Source organism: Chiloscyllium plagiosum, chromosome 31 (genome assembly GCF_004010195.1).
Source record: "Chiloscyllium plagiosum isolate BGI_BamShark_2017 chromosome 31, ASM401019v2, whole genome shotgun sequence".
Lineage (NCBI taxonomy): Eukaryota > Metazoa > Chordata > Chondrichthyes > Orectolobiformes > Hemiscylliidae > Chiloscyllium > Chiloscyllium plagiosum.
The window spans coordinates 4,981,465-4,999,168 of NC_057740.1; the positions used below are offsets into that span (position 1 = coordinate 4,981,465).

The 17,704-nt window shown below is 40.6% G+C and overlaps 1 protein-coding gene across 2 annotated transcripts in view; it reads left to right on the top strand.

The window, feature by feature from the left end:
• Positions 1–8,564, top strand: part of sirt6 (sirtuin 6) — a 48,248-nt gene extending 39,684 nt beyond the window's left edge. For both annotated transcript variants that reach the window (XM_043720874.1, XM_043720875.1), the window contains 3 exons: positions 2,215–2,295; positions 4,236–4,359; positions 6,727–8,564. In XM_043720874.1, coding sequence (XP_043576809.1) covers positions 2,215–2,295; positions 4,236–4,359; positions 6,727–7,080 — 559 coding nt within the window. In that variant the 3' untranslated portion in view covers positions 7,081–8,564. The remainder of the gene's footprint in view (positions 1–2,214; positions 2,296–4,235; positions 4,360–6,726) is intronic.
• The last annotated feature ends 9,140 nt before the right edge of the window (positions 8,565–17,704 follow it).

Genomic DNA, 17,704 nt, shown 5'->3' on the forward strand with positions numbered 1-17,704 from the left:
AGCTTGAACCATAATTAAACAGATGTACTCACTCCTAACATTGGTAACTGAGATATTGCATTCTAGGACCCATAACTAACCCACTCACAAGCGCTTTATATTTCCCAGTTTCAAGCGCTTCATGTTCGTTCATTCATAACTCCTTTACTAACCCACTCACAAGCAAACACTGTGTTCTCATTTCCCTGCTATAACATGATTTCATTCATTCATAAAACTGCAGTTCTGTAGTATATTTTGCTATCATAGGATGGACTGTTTCTAATCAAAACAACCCTTTCAAACTCTCTATTGCATTTTTACACCCTATTAGTCCTTGCTACAAGCTGTGTTTAGGCTTATTTACCTCTGTATAAGTGTAGCGTATTCAGAACAATACCAACCCTGCCACCATATCTTTATGAAAGATTATAATATAATCAACCCTTACCAACTGTTTCTCGGACCTGAATAGATTACAGAACGCCAAACGTTTTCCCCAATTAGTATGTACTTGTTAAATACCTTTTAAGAAATTAACTGTCAAAACATGTGAAAATGCATGAATGAATGAAACTCACACCAGCAAATAAAAAACAAATCTCACAACCCAGCTGCAGTAATCAGTTTAATATCCTTCATTGTTTTATTAAGTACAGGTAAAATTTCTAACTTATTTAGCGCGTAGAGCATATAGTGTATTTTTTACTAACATTTACTAACTTAAAAGACAAAAGGACCAACACCTCTTAATTAAGCAAGCAAACTGGACAGACACACTTAATCCTATCAGGAGTAGCAGCCAGCACTTAGCACATATTTTAACCCATCTCCTGTCCCAGGACAGAAGGCCTTCAAACATTTGTGTATTATACATAAAACAATGTAACACCATAGTAATGGAATAGGGTGTAGGTTTGCTCGCTGAGCTGTAGGTTTGATATCCAGACGTTTCATTACCTGGCTAGGTAACATCATCAGTGGCGAGCTCCAAGTGAAGCGAAGCTGTTGCCTCCTGCTTTCTATTTATATCTTTCTCCTGGATGGGGTTCCTGGGGTTTGTGGTGATGTCATTTCCTGTTTGTTTTCTGATGGGGTTGATAGATGGCATCTAGATCTATGTGTTTGTTTATGGTGTTGTGGTCGGAGTGCCAGGTCTCGAGGAATTCTCTGGCATGTCTTTGCTTAGCCTGTCCCAGGGTAGATGTGTTGTCCCAGTCGAAATGTTTTTTTTCATCTGTGTGTAGGGCTACGTGGGAGAGAGGGTCGTGTCTTTTTGTGGCTAGCTGGTGTTTGTGTATCCTGGTGGCTAACTTTCTTCCTGTTTGTCCTACGTAGTATTTGTGGCGGTCCTTGCATGGAATTTTGTAGATGACGTTGGTTTTGTCCATGGGTTGGACTGGGTCTTTTAAGTTTGTTAGTTTTTATTTGAGAGTGTTGGTGGGTTTGTGTCCTCCTAGGATTCCGAGGGGTCTTAGTAGTCTGGCTGTCATTTCTTTGATGTATGGTAAGGTGGTTAGGGTTTCTGGCTGTGTTTGGTCTGCTTGTCATGGTTGGTTCTTGAGGAATCTGCGGACTGTATTTTTTGAGTATCCGTTCTTCTTGAATACGTTGTATAGGTGGTTCTCCTCTGTTTTCCGAAGTTCGTCTGTGCTCCAGTGTGAGGTAACTCGTTGGAATAGTGTTCTGACGCAGCTTTGTTTGTGTGTGTTGGGATGGTTGCTGGTGTAGTTAAGTATTTAGTCAATGTTTGTCGGTTTTCTGTATACTCAGGTTTGTAGTTCTCCATTGTCCTCTCTTTCAACTGTGACGTCCAGGAATCTGCAGCACAGACCAACTTTGGAAAACAGAAGTTGCTCAGCGAGCAAACCTACACCCTAAACCTCAACCTGAGCTACAAACCTTGCAAAATAGTAATGGAATTATAATCTATTTAAGAACTGTGCATAAATAGGCTTGTGTAAGAACTGTATTTCGGGGTTCTATTGTGCCTTGAACTTGTGCTACTTGTGATTGCTGAATAAAAGGGTCTATGTTTGCCGCGCATTGATTTCTGTCGTTATTTGAACACAATCCCACATTTCTTACTTATGACTCCCATTAGTTCCAATTGCAGCTTAGTTATTGCTGTCTGTGAGTATTTCTTGATGAATGCTTTTATGATGGTCATTGTGTTTCGAGCAGCAGAATTCTTGATGGTGCTGCAGAAATTGATGTTTAAACTTTTGTTTCCAGAGGAAAGTTACGAGATACAATTTTGGATTGGGAAGATGCATTACCTGAGCGGGACCTCAGTTTGGCAGATGAAGCTTGCAGGTACATACAAAACAAATCAGTGGCAGACATTGCCAGAATGTTGGGAACTTTTTTAACTTCTGTTTTCTTTTGTTAACTAATTTTGAAGTGAATGGTCCTTTTTGTTTTTAAGTAAGGGCAGTTGTTCTCCTAATTAGTTTGGGTATTATTCCCCACAGGTGAACTTGCAGATTTCTTGGTTCCATTACTAAATTCTGACAACATTTTTGGCATCTGTTTGAGCTTCAGTGCATCATTCTGGTCACTTATTCAATGAGATCATGGCTGATCTGATAATCCTCAACTCCACGTTCCTGTCTTATCCCCACAACACTTGATTTCCTAACTAATTAAAAATCAACCCAGCCTTGACAACATTGTACAATAAAGAATTCCATAGATTCATTGCCCTTTGAGAGAGAAAGTCCTCCTCATCTCTATCTTAAATGGGTGACCCCTTACTCTTAAAATATATCCTCCCATAAAGGGAAACAACTTCTCTGCAACTGTCCTGTCAAACCTCTTAAGAATCTCATGTGTTTCTCGTTGTTCTGAGATGCCAGCAACACTGTATAACAAACTGACTTGGCAGCATCCTGTGAGGAAGAGTCAGCTACCGAAAACGTTAACTCCATTGTTTTTCCAGTAATATCTGTTTTTGTTTCTGATTTAGAATATTCACAGTTCTTTCAGTTTTAACAAACTGACTTAATAGACCAATTCAACAGCAGCATCCACTTTGTCCAGTGCCTTGTGGACATCACCTGATTGGCAGACTATGCTTTTACCAGCGTAACTCAAACAGATAATCTAACTACAATATCAAAGGACTGTTTACCTTGAGGAGCTCGTAACGTTCCTTGAAGCTATCCACACAACCCAGTTAGAACTTCTGCAGACCAGTGCAGTTTGTGAACTCTGAGATTTTATTTTTCTATTTCTCACCGCTAGCCAGGCTACTGATGAGAGTTCTGGTGCCACTAGCTCTATTCTGAATCTGATTAATATATGCATCACTGCCTGAGTGTTTGCCTCTGGGCAAATGATTCTCTGACAGTGTTGCCAAACTGTGGATTAGTTCTCCTCTGAGCCAGCAGGCAGTTTGAAATTTGGATTAAAATTTCTTGTTTCAAATGGTGTATCAAGTCAGTTGTGCCAGTTGAGCTCTTTGGTCAGTGGTTAGCACTGCTGCCTCATAGCGCTAGGAACATGGTTTCGATTCCCGCCTCGGGCAATTGTCTGTGTGGAGTTTGCACATTCTCCCCGTGTCTGTGTGGGCTTCCTCTGGGTGCTTTGATTTCTTCCCACAATCCAAAGATGTGCATATTAGGTGAACTGGCCATGCTAAATGCCCATAGTGTTCAGGGATGTGCAGGTTAGGTGCATTAGTCACGGGAAATGTCAAGTAATTGGGTTGGGAAATGGGTCTAGGTGGGATACTCTTCAGAGTGAACTTACTGAGCCGAAGGACCTTCTTCCACACTGTAGGGATTCTTTGATTCAATCATTCTTTCTGCCTTTACTTTGAGCTGATTGTTGTGCCATTCCTTACTGCAGTCATCAGCTTCCCCACTGAATCCTGTCTCTCAACTGTGCAATGTTCACTACATGTGACACTTCACTCTTTCTTTCCTTTGAGAAAGAAGCTAGCAAAATTATGTTGGTATTTTTTGGAGCAATCATAAAAGATTGCAGTAAGGAATTATACTAAGTACCAATGGATTTGAAAATCTAGTTAATTTTACCACTGAAGTTATAAAATAAAATGGAAATCTTTTTTAAAAAGTATTTTTAATATGTTGAACATTTTAAAATTCAAATATTTCAGTCTGAGTAATGCTGTGCTTTGTTAAATAGTTATGTATGAATTGTGATGTGAATACCAAGTTTTTAAATCCTCTGTTGCAAAAATAGATCTTTGCAGATTTTATGTTTCCTCTTCTCTCCCTGCCTCCTTACAGAAAGTCTGATGTAGCCATTGCACTGGGGAGTTCTCTTCAGATCAAACCAAGCAGCAATCTGCCATTCAGTACAAAAAAGAGAGGAGGAAAGCTGGTTATTGTAAACCTTCAGGCCACAAAGCTGGTAAGTGTAAATAATTCAGGGAGTGAGGGTTCAGGTTTCACCGTGAAGATTTGTAATTTGAAGTTGGTTTTTAAAAGAAATCTGGAAACCAGTTCAAGTATATGTTGGGATTGTGGGAGCATGTCGTTCTTATCGATTTGAAAATGCCACACTCTCAACTGTTGACTGAAGTAGAGTTGCCTGTCGGTTGTGTCTAGGGAGACTAAGGATGGCAAATAAATTCTGTGCTTACCAGTGACACTCAAATGATTTGGGGAAAAGAAATATCTAATTCTTTCCCAGTCTAGCCTATATATGATTCTGGACCCCAACAATTTGAATCTTGACTTCAGTCAGAAATAGCCAGACAGAGCACTGAGCTGTATTCAACAAAGTGGCTCACTACCACTTTAAGGGCAGTTCAAGATTTGCAATGAAAACTGATTTAACCATTCAGTTAGCTGTGCGCAGTAAATGAATTGTTAAAAATGACCTAGTTATTATCTCATTGCTGTTTGAGCAACCCCCTGTTTACCTAAGATGTCTGCACAGTTTCCTACATTAGCAACCGTAGCTAAACTATACAAAACACTGGTGCGGCCACACTTGGAATATTGTGTACAGTTCTGGTCACCCCATTACAGAAAGGATGTGGAAGCATTGGAAAGGGTGCAGAGGGGATTTATCAGGATGTTGCCTGGTCTGGAGGGAAAGTCTTATGACGAAAGGCTGAGAGACTTGGGTCTGTTCGCATTGGAAGGAAGATGGCTAAGGGGGGATTTGATAGAGACATACACGATGATCATAGGATTAGATAGGGTCGACAGAGAAAGACTTTTTTTCCTGGGTGATGACGTCAGCTTGTACGAGAGTGCATAACTACAAATTGAGGGGTGATAGATTTAAGACAGATGTCAAAGGCAAGTTCTTTACACAGAGAGTGGTAAGGGCGTGGAATGCCCTACCTGCTAATGTAATCAGCTCAGCCAGATTAGGGAGATTTAAACAATCCTTTGATAAGCACGTGGATGATGATGATGGGATAGTGTAGGGGGACGAACTGAGAATAGTTCACAGGTCAGCGAAACATCGAGGGCGGAAGGACCTGTTCTGTGCTGTATTGTTCTATGTTCTAAATTTCAAAAGTGCTTTATTGGCTATAAAAAAAGACTTTAGGCTGTTTTGAAATCATGGGAAATGTGCATGCAAGTCTTCTTTTCCATTCTGTGTATGGATTTGTAAGTTACGTTGTACATTTCAGTGAAATATCCTCTCCAGTGCCAGTCAGATAGGTTTTTTGGATGCTGAGTGCATTCATCCAACGTTAGAATAGAATAGAATCCTTACACTGTCTAAACAGGCCATTTGGCTTAATAAGTCGACACTGACCCTCCAAACAGTAGCCCACCGAGACCCATGCCCTTCTCAATTACTCTACATTTACTCCTGACTAATGCACCTGATCTACACATCCCTGTACAGTATAGGCAATTAACCTAACTTGCATATCTTTTGGATTGTGAGAGGAAACTGGAACACCCAGAAGAAACCCACGCAGACACGGGGAGAATGTGCAAACTCCACACAGACAGATGTCCAAAGCTCGAGTCGAACTTGGGTCCCTGGCGCTGTGAGGCACCAGGATGCAAGTGTACATACCAATAAAACTCAGGGTTGGTTCCCAGCAACAAAGCTGATATTCCTTCCTGCATCGAACATGTAGATTGACATAGCACCTTTTGTTATCTGACCTATCTGTCAATACTGTAATTATGTCACTTCACCAGTGTCCAATGTGAACCTTGTATGCTAGTTTATGTGTAGCCATGAGCAGCCTTAGTTCATTGAGTTTATCAAGGATTGCACTTTGCATGTTTGGAATTTTTAATTGACATGTTTAGATACTGTGCTTTTTGATAACTGTAGAAGCACACATTTTTTGCACAGTTTCTTTTATTGAAAGGGCAGTGAAGCAGATTCAGTAGTAATTTCCGAAAAGGAATTGAACAAATACATGAAAAGAAAAGTTTGTCATTGCTGCATAATGGGCCAAATGGTCATATCCAAGTTTCTACAATTTTAATGCTTTACCTGCGTCTGTGTTGGGAACAGGGTGGAATTTGAAACCTAAAGCTGATAGCGTTAGTTATCAGAAGGGTTTTGTGAAAATGAAGATTTCCTGGGCAGTTTGTGCTGCCTTTAACACTCAGTTGTTCAGCCAGATATCAAAGTGAGTTGTGTCCTAGGTGTTTAGTCACCTAATTCGTGAGAATTATTACAGTATTCAATCTTGAATCTCTCTTGCTCAATGACACGATACTGATTATCTCATTACCCTAATCCACACACTGTACAACATTTTAAATTGTTTCCTCCTTGTAACCACAGGACAGACATTCAGATCTTCGGATATTCAGCTATGTTGATGAAGTGATGGGCAAACTAATGAAGCATGTTGGAATCGAAATTCCCAAATGGGAAGGGCCACAGGTGGTGGAGACAGCAGAGGCAATTAAACCTGAAATGGGGATGCTACTTCCTGTCAAGACCGACCTCGACAGTAAACCTAAAATCAAGGTCAGGAGACAAAGTAGAGACACTGAGGAAGAAGGGGCAAGTGGATCCGAATCACTGTTGCTGGACTCTTCAAAACCCAACGGCTCCTTTAAGCAAGATTGCCAAGAGATGGGCTGTAACACTTTTGATTCTAAACGCATCAAACTCGAACCTGTCATGGTGTGAAATATGCTTTTGCAATACTTCAGGACTTTTTTTCTACAAATATGAATGTTTAATTGTACCTTTATATTTAACTGTATTAAACTCTGTGCTAAATGCAGCAAATCTGGCTGATGGTGACTTTCCGCAGTTTTTAAAGGAAGAATAAGTTGAACCCTAAGGCAAAAGAGTCCTTTCTATTTGTAGATCTAAAGAAAGCACCACTGGAACCTTCATTCTGAAGCATACTAAAGGGGACGTTAGGAACATTTGAGCATTAATTAGTATGATTCATACAGATTTAAATAGCAAGCTGCAGACCTGGAGTTTATGTAATGTCAAGGATGGCTTTGGGATTTTACAGCTACATCATCTGTGATGGTGGTACGTTTGATACTTTTTTAAGTAACAAAGATTTGTTTTCTGTTCAGTGCTTTAAGCTTTATGCACTTGTCGTACATTCATGGCCACAGTATGGTGCTGCAGAAGTATGATGTTTGGAGTGTTGTGAATTATAAAGTTAAACACCAACATTTGACAGGATTTTACTCATTCAGATGAGTCACATGAAATTAAGATCTAACAAGGGACTTGAGGCCTCCTTTAATTTCCAGCCCAATGAGCCAGTTTCCTTAAAGTACAATTAAGCTGAATTAGTCATCTGCTTGATAAAATTATTTTTTGGTTTTGATTTGAAGGTTACTCATGTATTTATAATCTGGGAACAGTGCTTTTCATTGTGATATTTCACATTCAGATTTAAATTTAATTTCTCTACAGATGCCAGTAACTACTTTGTTATAAATTTATTTCCCAAAAGTTAATCTGCTATGAGTGAATATTGATACTGTACTTCAAATTATGTAGCAGATAATCATGTCAGTGTCTCAGAGGATTTCACATATTAAAGTGCTCTGATTATTATGCAGACAAGCCTAACTAACAACAAATGTGAAACCAAATAAATACTGAATAATTCAACGCTAATGCATTGGGTCATAAGCAAACTTTATCAATTCCAATTGAGTGAACTTAATCCTATGTTTTTAATTGTCTTGAATTCTGTTCAGTGTTACAATTACTGTTTTTGTATGTATAATAGAAAACTCCAATTGTTAACTTGGTGCCAGTGGCCACACTATAACCCCTGAATACAGGTATGTGTTCAAGTTCCACTCCAGAACCCTGAGCACATATCCCTAGTTTGATGTTCCATTGCAGTACTGAACAAGCTCTTCCAGCTGAGTTGTAACTTTTCAAGATCCCATGGGGCAGTGTTGAAGAAAGTGGGAGTTATTTCTGATCTTCTAACAAATATGTATCTCTTAGCCAACTTTATTAAAACTACAGATTTGCTGTTGTCATGTTGTTATTTGTAGGAGCTGCCTGTGCAGAAATTGGCTGCCACATTTCCTGTCATACATGATTGACAATACTTGAAAAGTACTTCATTGTCTGTAAAGCACTTTGAATCACCCTGACATCATAAAACATATTGTCAAATGCAAGTCACTTTTGTTTTCTTGAAAGCAGTAAAACTTCATGTAAATCTAAAAGTTTTCAGTGTAAACAGGCATTAGTTAAGTAAGTGTAACATCAAAGCAGACTGCTCACCCTAGGTAATGGTGTTGATTCTTCGTCTGCCCCATTTGAGCTTTTCAATATGTCTTCCTATTTCCATTCCTTATGCACTTGTTTGTAAGAACTTATTTGCAGCATTTGGCAGTTAGGCCCCATAAGCCTGGATAGCTAATCTGATTGTGACCTCAACTCCATTTTCTTGCCTTTCCACTGTGCACACAGCCCCTACCACAACCACCACCACTAAAGAATTTGTCATCAAAGGTTTCTCTGCCTTGAATGGATATGATGACCTAACCTCCATTACTTTCTGGGGAAGACAACCTCTGAAAGAAAACGGATGGCATGGTGTCTCAGTGGTTAGCACTGCTGCCTTAGCACCAGGGACCCGGGTTCGATTCCAGCCTCGGCCAACTATCTGTGTGGAATTTGCACATTATCTCTGTATCTGTGTGGGTTTTCTCCAGGTGCTCCAGTTTCCTCCCACAGTCCAAAGATGTGCAGGCTAGGTGTATTGACCATGCTACTTTGCCCATAGTGTTCATGGATGTGTAAGTTAGGTGCATTAATCAGGGGTAAATGTAAAGTAATAGGGTTGGGGGTGGGTTTGGATGGGTTGCTCTTTGGAGGGTCAGTGTGGACATATTGGGCCGAATGGCCTGTTTCCACATTGTAGGGATTTGAAATAAAGAAACGTATCACAGTTTTAAATAGGAGAACTCCAGTTTTTAAACTGTCTCCCCACATTCTGAACTTCCGTACAAGGGGAACCACCCTCTTAACATACACCCAGTCAAGAGTATCCTCAGAATTTTACATGTTTTAATAAGATCACCTCTCATTCTTCTGAATTCTAAAAGCTTTAGGATCAATGTTTTCAATGTTTCCTCATAAGAGGTCAAGTGAACCCTTATTGAATTGATTATGATGCATATATGTAATTTTTGTATTAAGGCCAAAACTGTACACAGTATTCCATGTACAGTTTCAGCTCCGACCCTATAACAACATGTACTCCTTTTATAATTGATCCCACATGCAATAATTACCAGCGTTCCATTTGCTTTCCTGATTGCCTTCTGAACTTGACTATTAACTTTTTCTTTTTGTACGGAGATCCTTCTGTACCAAAAGGAACTGCTGTGTCTCTCCATTCGCATAATATAATTTTTCTTGCCACAGAGATGAGGTCACATTTTCCTGTGTTATATTTCATCTTTCAAATTTTACCCATTAACTTAGTTTATCTAAATCGCTTTCCAGACTCTCCATTACCTCTTGACAAATTACTTCAATGTCTGTCTTTGTGTCATCAGCAAATTTAGCTATCGCACATCTAATCCCTTTATCTATATCATTGTAAATAGTTGAGGCTCCTGTACTAATATCTTTGACATTTTGCTAGTAGCAGAAATTCAATCTGAATATGAACCATTTATTCCTGGTCACTGCTTTTTGATAGCTGACTAATTCTCAATGCAGATGTGTTACTACTTGCACCATAGGTCTGATTTTGTCTAGTAATCTTTCCTGTAGCACCTTATCGAATGCCTCATGGAATTCAAAATGCTCCAAATCTGCAGGCTTCCCTTTATCCAAACTGCTTGTTACTTCCTCAAGAGCTCAAATAATTAGTCAAATGGTTCTTTTCATGTCCAAAATCCTTTTGAAAGTATCTAAGCTATTTGCCTGAAGGATTTGCTGTGGTTGAGTTTAAAATTCTAATCACAATTGGGGGAGGAATTTCTATTTTCACTGTTCAGTTTCTTGGTAACTATCATATTTGTGGCAACATGGTTTGGATCCTCTAAGTGAAAACATTCCCTGCAGATGGAGTGGAGAAAAAAAAGTGTTATTTCCTTTCTTGAAGGATCTTCCTATTGCAAAGATAAGGATGCTTTCCCTGAAGTTCTGTGATTCAATGCTTGATTGGTACAGTTAGGGAAGACTGGCCAGATTATGTTTTATGGTTTACAGTCAATATGAAGGTGAGTTCAACCTTTGTTTATTTTGGACTGAAAGGTCTGTTTCCATGCTGTGCATCTCTATGACTCTATACAGGGTCCTTTTAACTCACTGGTTTAAGTCCAGCTTGGGCACCACTGACAAAAAACTTAATTTGGGAAGATAATTCTATCTTTGTCCATAGATGCTTCTTCTTGTCAGTATTTCCAGTGGGTTTTTTTTTGCATTCACACTTCCTGCAACAGTACTTTGGTTTAGTAGTTCTTTTCATAATAAAATAGGACACAAACAGAAGAGACCAAAGATTCAGGAATGCTAAGATGATGCCAAAACTGATTAACTTGCTGTAAATCTTTAGGCACTGAATATTCTCTTCAAAGCTCAACATGCTATTTATTGTATGTAATTGTTTCTATGTAAGATTTTACATTTTAACAGCATATACTGTTGCTGGAAAGACCAGATTTATTGTCCATTGCTAATTGCCTTTTAGAAGTTGGTGTTAAGTGGCATACTTTTGCCTCTGCTGTCTCAAGTCCCCATTTTGAGAAATGAGTTTGAGGAACCAGCAATGGCGTAGTACTGGGTATTTTCATTGGTTGACTTGGAAGAGAATTTGCTAGTGGTTTTGCTTTTGTTTTTAGTGGTAGAGAGTGGGGTAGTCTTGGAAGTCAGGAAGTCTTGGCAACTTGCTGCAGTGCGCCTTGTGAGTAGTACACGCTGCAGTCACATTACACCAGTGATCAAGGGAATGAATGTTTTAAAGTGGTGGGATGTGAGGTGAGTGGGTTTGACCTGGATAATGTAGTGAATGAAAATGGTTCAAAGGTCTTACAAGCTCAGTGAATATTACAGGGGTGCTGAGAAGGCAAGTTATATCTAGAAGCTGGTGATTGAGCAAAGGTATAGTTATAAAGGTATAGTAACTCTCAAGGCCATCATAAGCAGAATTGAGGATCTTGTGCAGATGTGTATAATGTTTAGTGAGAACTATACTGCGGAACTTGGATTTGATTGTGCACTGCTGTTGGCTAGGTAATTCAATGTTTGAAGAGAAGTTGAAATTCTATGAGCAAGCAGAGTTTTGAAAGATTTAATTGTGATTGCTGACATGTTTGCTGAATAGACTGCTGAGCTAATTTGTAAGACCTATCTCAGTGTGACATTTAGTGTGTGGTTCATAGTTTATAATCAACCTTAATATGTCTGTTTATTCACACTTGTGTTGATTCTGGGTTTTAAATATTGGTAAGGCCATCAAGGAGAATGCTTCTGCTGTTGTTCAGACATTAAAGTTCACCTCACAAAATATACAGGGGTAATGTAGCACTGCAAAATCAAAAGGGGTGGCTAAATCTTCTGTAATAATAATCATGGTCATTACTCAAGTGCACAGCTTTTCAGCTTCAGAACTTTGTCCCTGGTACATGGATGGGCAATAAAACATCTGTGTTGTTTCCCAGTTTGCGAGACCAGTGAAGGTTTCACACAAAATTGTAAGATAAGTGAAGGTTACAGTATAATTACCCATGACATAGAGATTACAATATACAAATCAAAGTGGTGGTTGGACAACTCCATAACAACATGCTAACCATCTCCAATCCTATGTCAAAATAGCTATGCATGTAGGTGACCACAACTATATCTGCATGATTTAAATTTCACCATTCATAACTCTGAAAATTGGGAATGTGCCAAAACTGAAATTAGAGATATTGCAGATTCAAGTTAGAGAGATTAGTTTGACTGGGTCTGTATTCATTTGAGTATTGATGACTGATCTGTCTGCCCCTGTGGAAAAAGCATTGAACACCATACCAGAAGCACTCCCTTTCCATTAATTTTCATTATAGGTTGGCCTCAATGGCATTACTCTTCAACTTAAGCATTTTCTTTTCCCATGTAAAATTATCCCCATCCATCTCTCTCCTGGAGCCGTTGGAATAAGACCTGGAACACTGGTGCAAGCCATTTAGCACCTGCAGTTTGTTATTTCAGGATTTCAAGCCCTCTCTGAATATCCATATTATACACAAGCAAGAGTTTTCTTGGGTTTGTGTAAGCAGCGATCATTAGCATGGAATCTCATCACAGAAGGAAGAAGAGTACTTAGCAGTCAAGTCTGACCTTGTGCTCTCCCATCTCAGACCAACCACCTCAAACTCATATTCAGTCTTAACTAAGCTTTAGAGAAGCATTTGTCTTTGAAGAAAGTCTTCAGTGTTGGGCTAAGAACTGAAATGTTTACTCGCCCTCAAGAAGATAATTTAAAAATAGAAAGAACTTCTGTTTCCACTGCACTTTCCAGGACCTCCAGACATCCTTTGATGTTTTATAAATAATTAAGCACCCTTAAAGTGTAGGTAATGCTGAACAGTTTCTCCCCCCCCACAACAATGAAATAATCACCTGGTGATCCTGGTTGTAAGAGGTCATTTTCAGTTACTTCAACAATGGCTTTTCTTCCATCAAATGGTCAGAACTGGGAATGTTTGGTGTTTGCACAATATTCAGCATCATTCACAACTCCTCCAATACTGAAGTAGGCTCTGTTCAAATGCAGTGAAATATGGACAATATCAAAGTTTGCGCAGACAAGTGGCAAGTAACATACATGCCATCCAAATGCAAGACAATGAACATCTCCAACAAAAAAGAATCTAACCATCACCCCTTTACATTCAGTGGCATTTCCATCACTGAATCCTCCATTATCAACATCTTAGGGGGCTACCATTGACCAAAAATGGAACTAGACTAGTCATGTAAATGCAGCTGCTACAAGAGCAGATCAGAGGTTAGGCATTTTGCAGCAAGTAACTGATTCCCCAAAGTCTTTCCACCACTACAAGGCACAAGTCAGGAGAGTAATGGAATACTCCCCACTTGCCAGGATGCGTGCTCCAACAACACTCAAGAAGCTTGATACCATCCAGAACAAAACAGCTTAATTGGCACCACATCCACGAACATTTGCTCCAAACACCACTGCTCAGTAGCAGCAGTGTGTGCTATCTACCAGCTGTACTGCAGCAACTTACCTAGATTCCATAGACAGCACCTTGCAAATCTACAACCACTTCTATCGAAGGACAAGGGCAACGTGGGAACACCACCACCGACAAGTCTCCCTCCTAGCCACTCCCCATCCTGATTTGGAAATAAGTTGCTGGGTCAAAGTCCTAGACAACTCTCCTTGATGGCATTGTGGGTTTTCCTGTAGCAAATGAAATGCATTAAGAAGGCAGCTCATTGCCAACTTCTCAAAGATAGTTAAGGGTGGGCAACAAATGCTTGACCTCAACAAAACAGTGGGATCCATTCCATCAGTGTACTTCTTCATGGCATTAGAACTTGTCCTTCTTATGTTTGTGTTCACTTTGTGCAGGTTGACAATGCAGGTGTGGACAACTGGCATTGATGGCATTTGATACCTGTGATGATCTAAGTGAACAGGAATCATTTGTAAGACCTCTGTTGTATCTAGAAGTTAATTTTATTAGTTGATCTCCAGAACCACAGAACCTTCGGTCCAACCAGTCCATGTTGACCATGAGCCCAAACTAAATTAATCCCACCTGCTTACATTTGGCCCATATCCCTCCAAGCATATCTTATTCATGTATTATCTGAATATCTTTTAAATGTTGTAACCGTACCTATGTCCATTACTTCCTCTGGAAGTTTATTCCACACATGAACCACCCTGTGTGAAAAAATGCCCCTCATGTCACTTTTAAATCTCTCCTTTCCCCTTAAAAATATGCCGGTGAAATCCCCCACCCTGGGGAAAAAAAACTTACCATTCACCTTATCTGTACCCCTCATAATTTTATAAATTACTGTAACCTCCTACACTCCAGTGAAAAAAAAATCCCAGCCTATCTACCCTCTCCTTATAATTCAAACCCTTCGTTCCCAGCAACATCGTGGTAAATCTCTTCTGAACCGTCTCCAGCTTAACAATATCCTTCCTAGAATAGGGTGACCAGAACTGGACACTGTACTCCAGAAGAGACCTCACCAAAGTCTTGTACAATCTCAGTCTAAAGTCCCAACTCCTATACGCAAAGGTCTGAACAACAAATGCAAGCTTGCTAAATGTTTTCTTAACCACCCCATCTATATGTGATGCAAACTTCAAAGGGTTATGTACCTAAACCTGTAGGACTCTCTGTTCTACAACACTACCCAAGGCCCTACTTCTAATTGTATAAGTCCTGTCCTTGTTTATTTTACTGAAATGCATTTTTCCATTGAGTCATAGAAATGTACAGCATGGAAACAGACACTTTGGTCCAACGCATCCATACCGACCAGACATCCTAAATGAATCCAGTCCCATTTGTGAGCATTTGGCCCATATCTGGGAGAAAGTGAGGACTGCAGGTGCTGGAGATCAGAGTCGAAAAGTGTGGTGCTGGGAAAGCACAGCTGGTCAGGCATCATCCAAGGAGCAGGAAACTCGATGTTTCGAGCATAAGCTCTTCATCCGGAGTGGGAAAGGGGGATGAGAAATAAATGGGAGGGGGGTGGGGCTGGGGGTGAGGTAGCTGGAAATGGTAGATGAAGGTGGAGGTGATGGTGATAGGTCAGAGAGGAGGGTGGAGTGAATAAGTGGGAAGGGAGATGGACAGGTAGGACAGTTCAAGAGGGCAGTGCCGCGATAGAGGGCTAGGGGAAATGAGGAAACTGATCCCCTGTGGTTGGAAGGTCCAAGGTAGAAGATTAGGTGTTCTTCCTCCATGGTGGCTAGAGTTTGGCAGTGAAGGTTGCCCAGGACTTGCATGTCATTGGCGGAGCTGGAGGGGAAGTTAAAGTGTTCGGCCATAGGGTGGTGGGGTTGATATCTGGTCGGCATGGACAAGTTGGACCAAAGGGTGTGTTTTCGGGCTGTATATCTTAAGGGCCCCTTAAAGTTCAAAGAAGTCATATTTGTATTTAACCTCAGGAGGTGGAAGAGATATTAAATGAATATTTTGCATTAGTTTTTATAGTGGAGAAAGAAATGGAGACTAGAGAACTCGGGAAAATAAGTACTAATGTTCTGAAATCAGTTCACATTACAGAAGAGGAAGTGCTGGAGGCCTTAGAGAGTATAAAGGTGGATAAATCTCAGGGAAATGATTTGTGTATCCCAGGATATTATGGGAAGTTAGGGATGAAATTACGGGGCCTTTTGCAAAAATATTTGTATCATCTATTATGTTCTTTAGAATCTCTTTGGATTATCCTTAACCTTATTAGCAAAGGCTATCTCATATCCTTTCTTTGCCTTCCTGATCTCCCTCTTAGGAATGCCCATACATTCTTTATACTGTTCAAGACATTCATTTGAATCCAGTTATTTATATCTAATAAAGAACAATCTCAATTATCCAAACAAGACGGACGGGGAGTATTTAGTTTGGATAACGGACAACGTTTTACAGGACCTTAAGATCTTGTTCGGACAATCCGAAATTCAGATAATTGATGTCTGGATGACCAAGGTTGTTCTGTATACAATTCTTTTTTATTCTTGACTAGATCCTCAATATCTTTATTCATTCATTGTTCTCTAATCCATCAGCCTTACCTTTCACTCTATCAGGTGCATAATAACTCTGAACTCTCGTTACCACACTTTTAAAAGACATCCATTTATCAGGCCTCAACTGTTTACAAGATCAGTTCTTGTCTCAAACCATTAAAGTTTGCCGTATTACAATTAAAAAACATTGTTTTTATAGAAGGCTTATCCTTTTGATCACTGGACTCAACATATTCCCCTACCATCAATTCAGTTACATGTCCTGTCTTATTAGTTAAAGGAAGGTCAGGTTTTGCTCCTTCTCTAGTAGGAACATTTACATATTGGTAAAGAAAGATTTCTTGACACATTTAACAAATCCTTCACCATCCAAACCGTTAACACTATGGTAGTCCCAGTTAATGTTTGGATAATTAATATCACCTACTATTACAACCTTGTGGCTAGGGGGATGAGAGATAAATGGGAGGGGGTTGCTGTTGGGGGAAAGGTAGCTGAGAATGTGAAGATGGGGGAGAAGGTGATAGGTTGGAGAGGAGGCTAGAACGGATAGATGGGAAAGACGATGGACAGGACAAAAGGGCAGTGCCAAGTTGTAGACTCGGGACTGGGATAATGTTGGGGGAGGAGAAATGCAGAAACTGGTGAAATCCTCCTTGGTTGCATGGTCCCAAGGCAGAAGATGAGGCGTTCTTCCTCCAGGTGTCAGGTGGTAAGGGTTTGGTGATGGAGGAGGCCCAGGACCTGCATGTCCTTGGCGGAGTGGGAGAGGGAGTTGAAGTGTTCAGCCACAGGGTGGTGGGTTGGTTGGTGCGGGTATCCCAGAGATGTTCTTTGAAACGATCCACAAGTTAATACCCTGTCTCCCTGATGTAGAGGAGACCACATCGGCTGCAATGGATACAGTAGATGGCATTGGTGGAGGTGCAGGCAAATTTCTGTTGAATGTGGAAGGATCCTTTGGGACCTTGGATGGGAGTGAGGGAGGAGGTGTGGGTGCAGAATTTGTACTTCCTGCGGTGACAAGAGAAGGTGACTGAGGATGAATGTTTAGTCCTCAGCAAAGGCCTCACTTTCATTCCTCTATGCTCCTGGATTCATGAGTTTGACATGCATCGGGACATTGAACATTTCTTCTGCCACCTCCGCCTCCAGGCCCATTTTTTCAATCAGGACTCCTGCCCACCCACTGAGGACCCCTTCTTTCGCCTCCAAAACACCCCATCCATCTGGACATCTCATACTGGCCTGTTACCCGCCCTTGACCTCTTCACTTCTAATTGCTGCTGTGACAAAGACCACCTCATTCTGTCCACCCCCCCATATCCACTCCAACCTCCCACCCTCACAACACGCAGCCCTCTGCTCCAACCCCAACATAACCATCAAACCCGCAGACAAGAGGGGGTACTGTGGTAGTGTGGCGCACTGACTTTTACACAGCTGAAACTAGACGTCAGCTTACAGACTCCTCCTCCAACTGCCCCCTTGACCACGACCTCACCTCCCATCACCAAACCATCATCTCCCAGACCATCCACAACCTCATCACCTCAGGGGATCTCC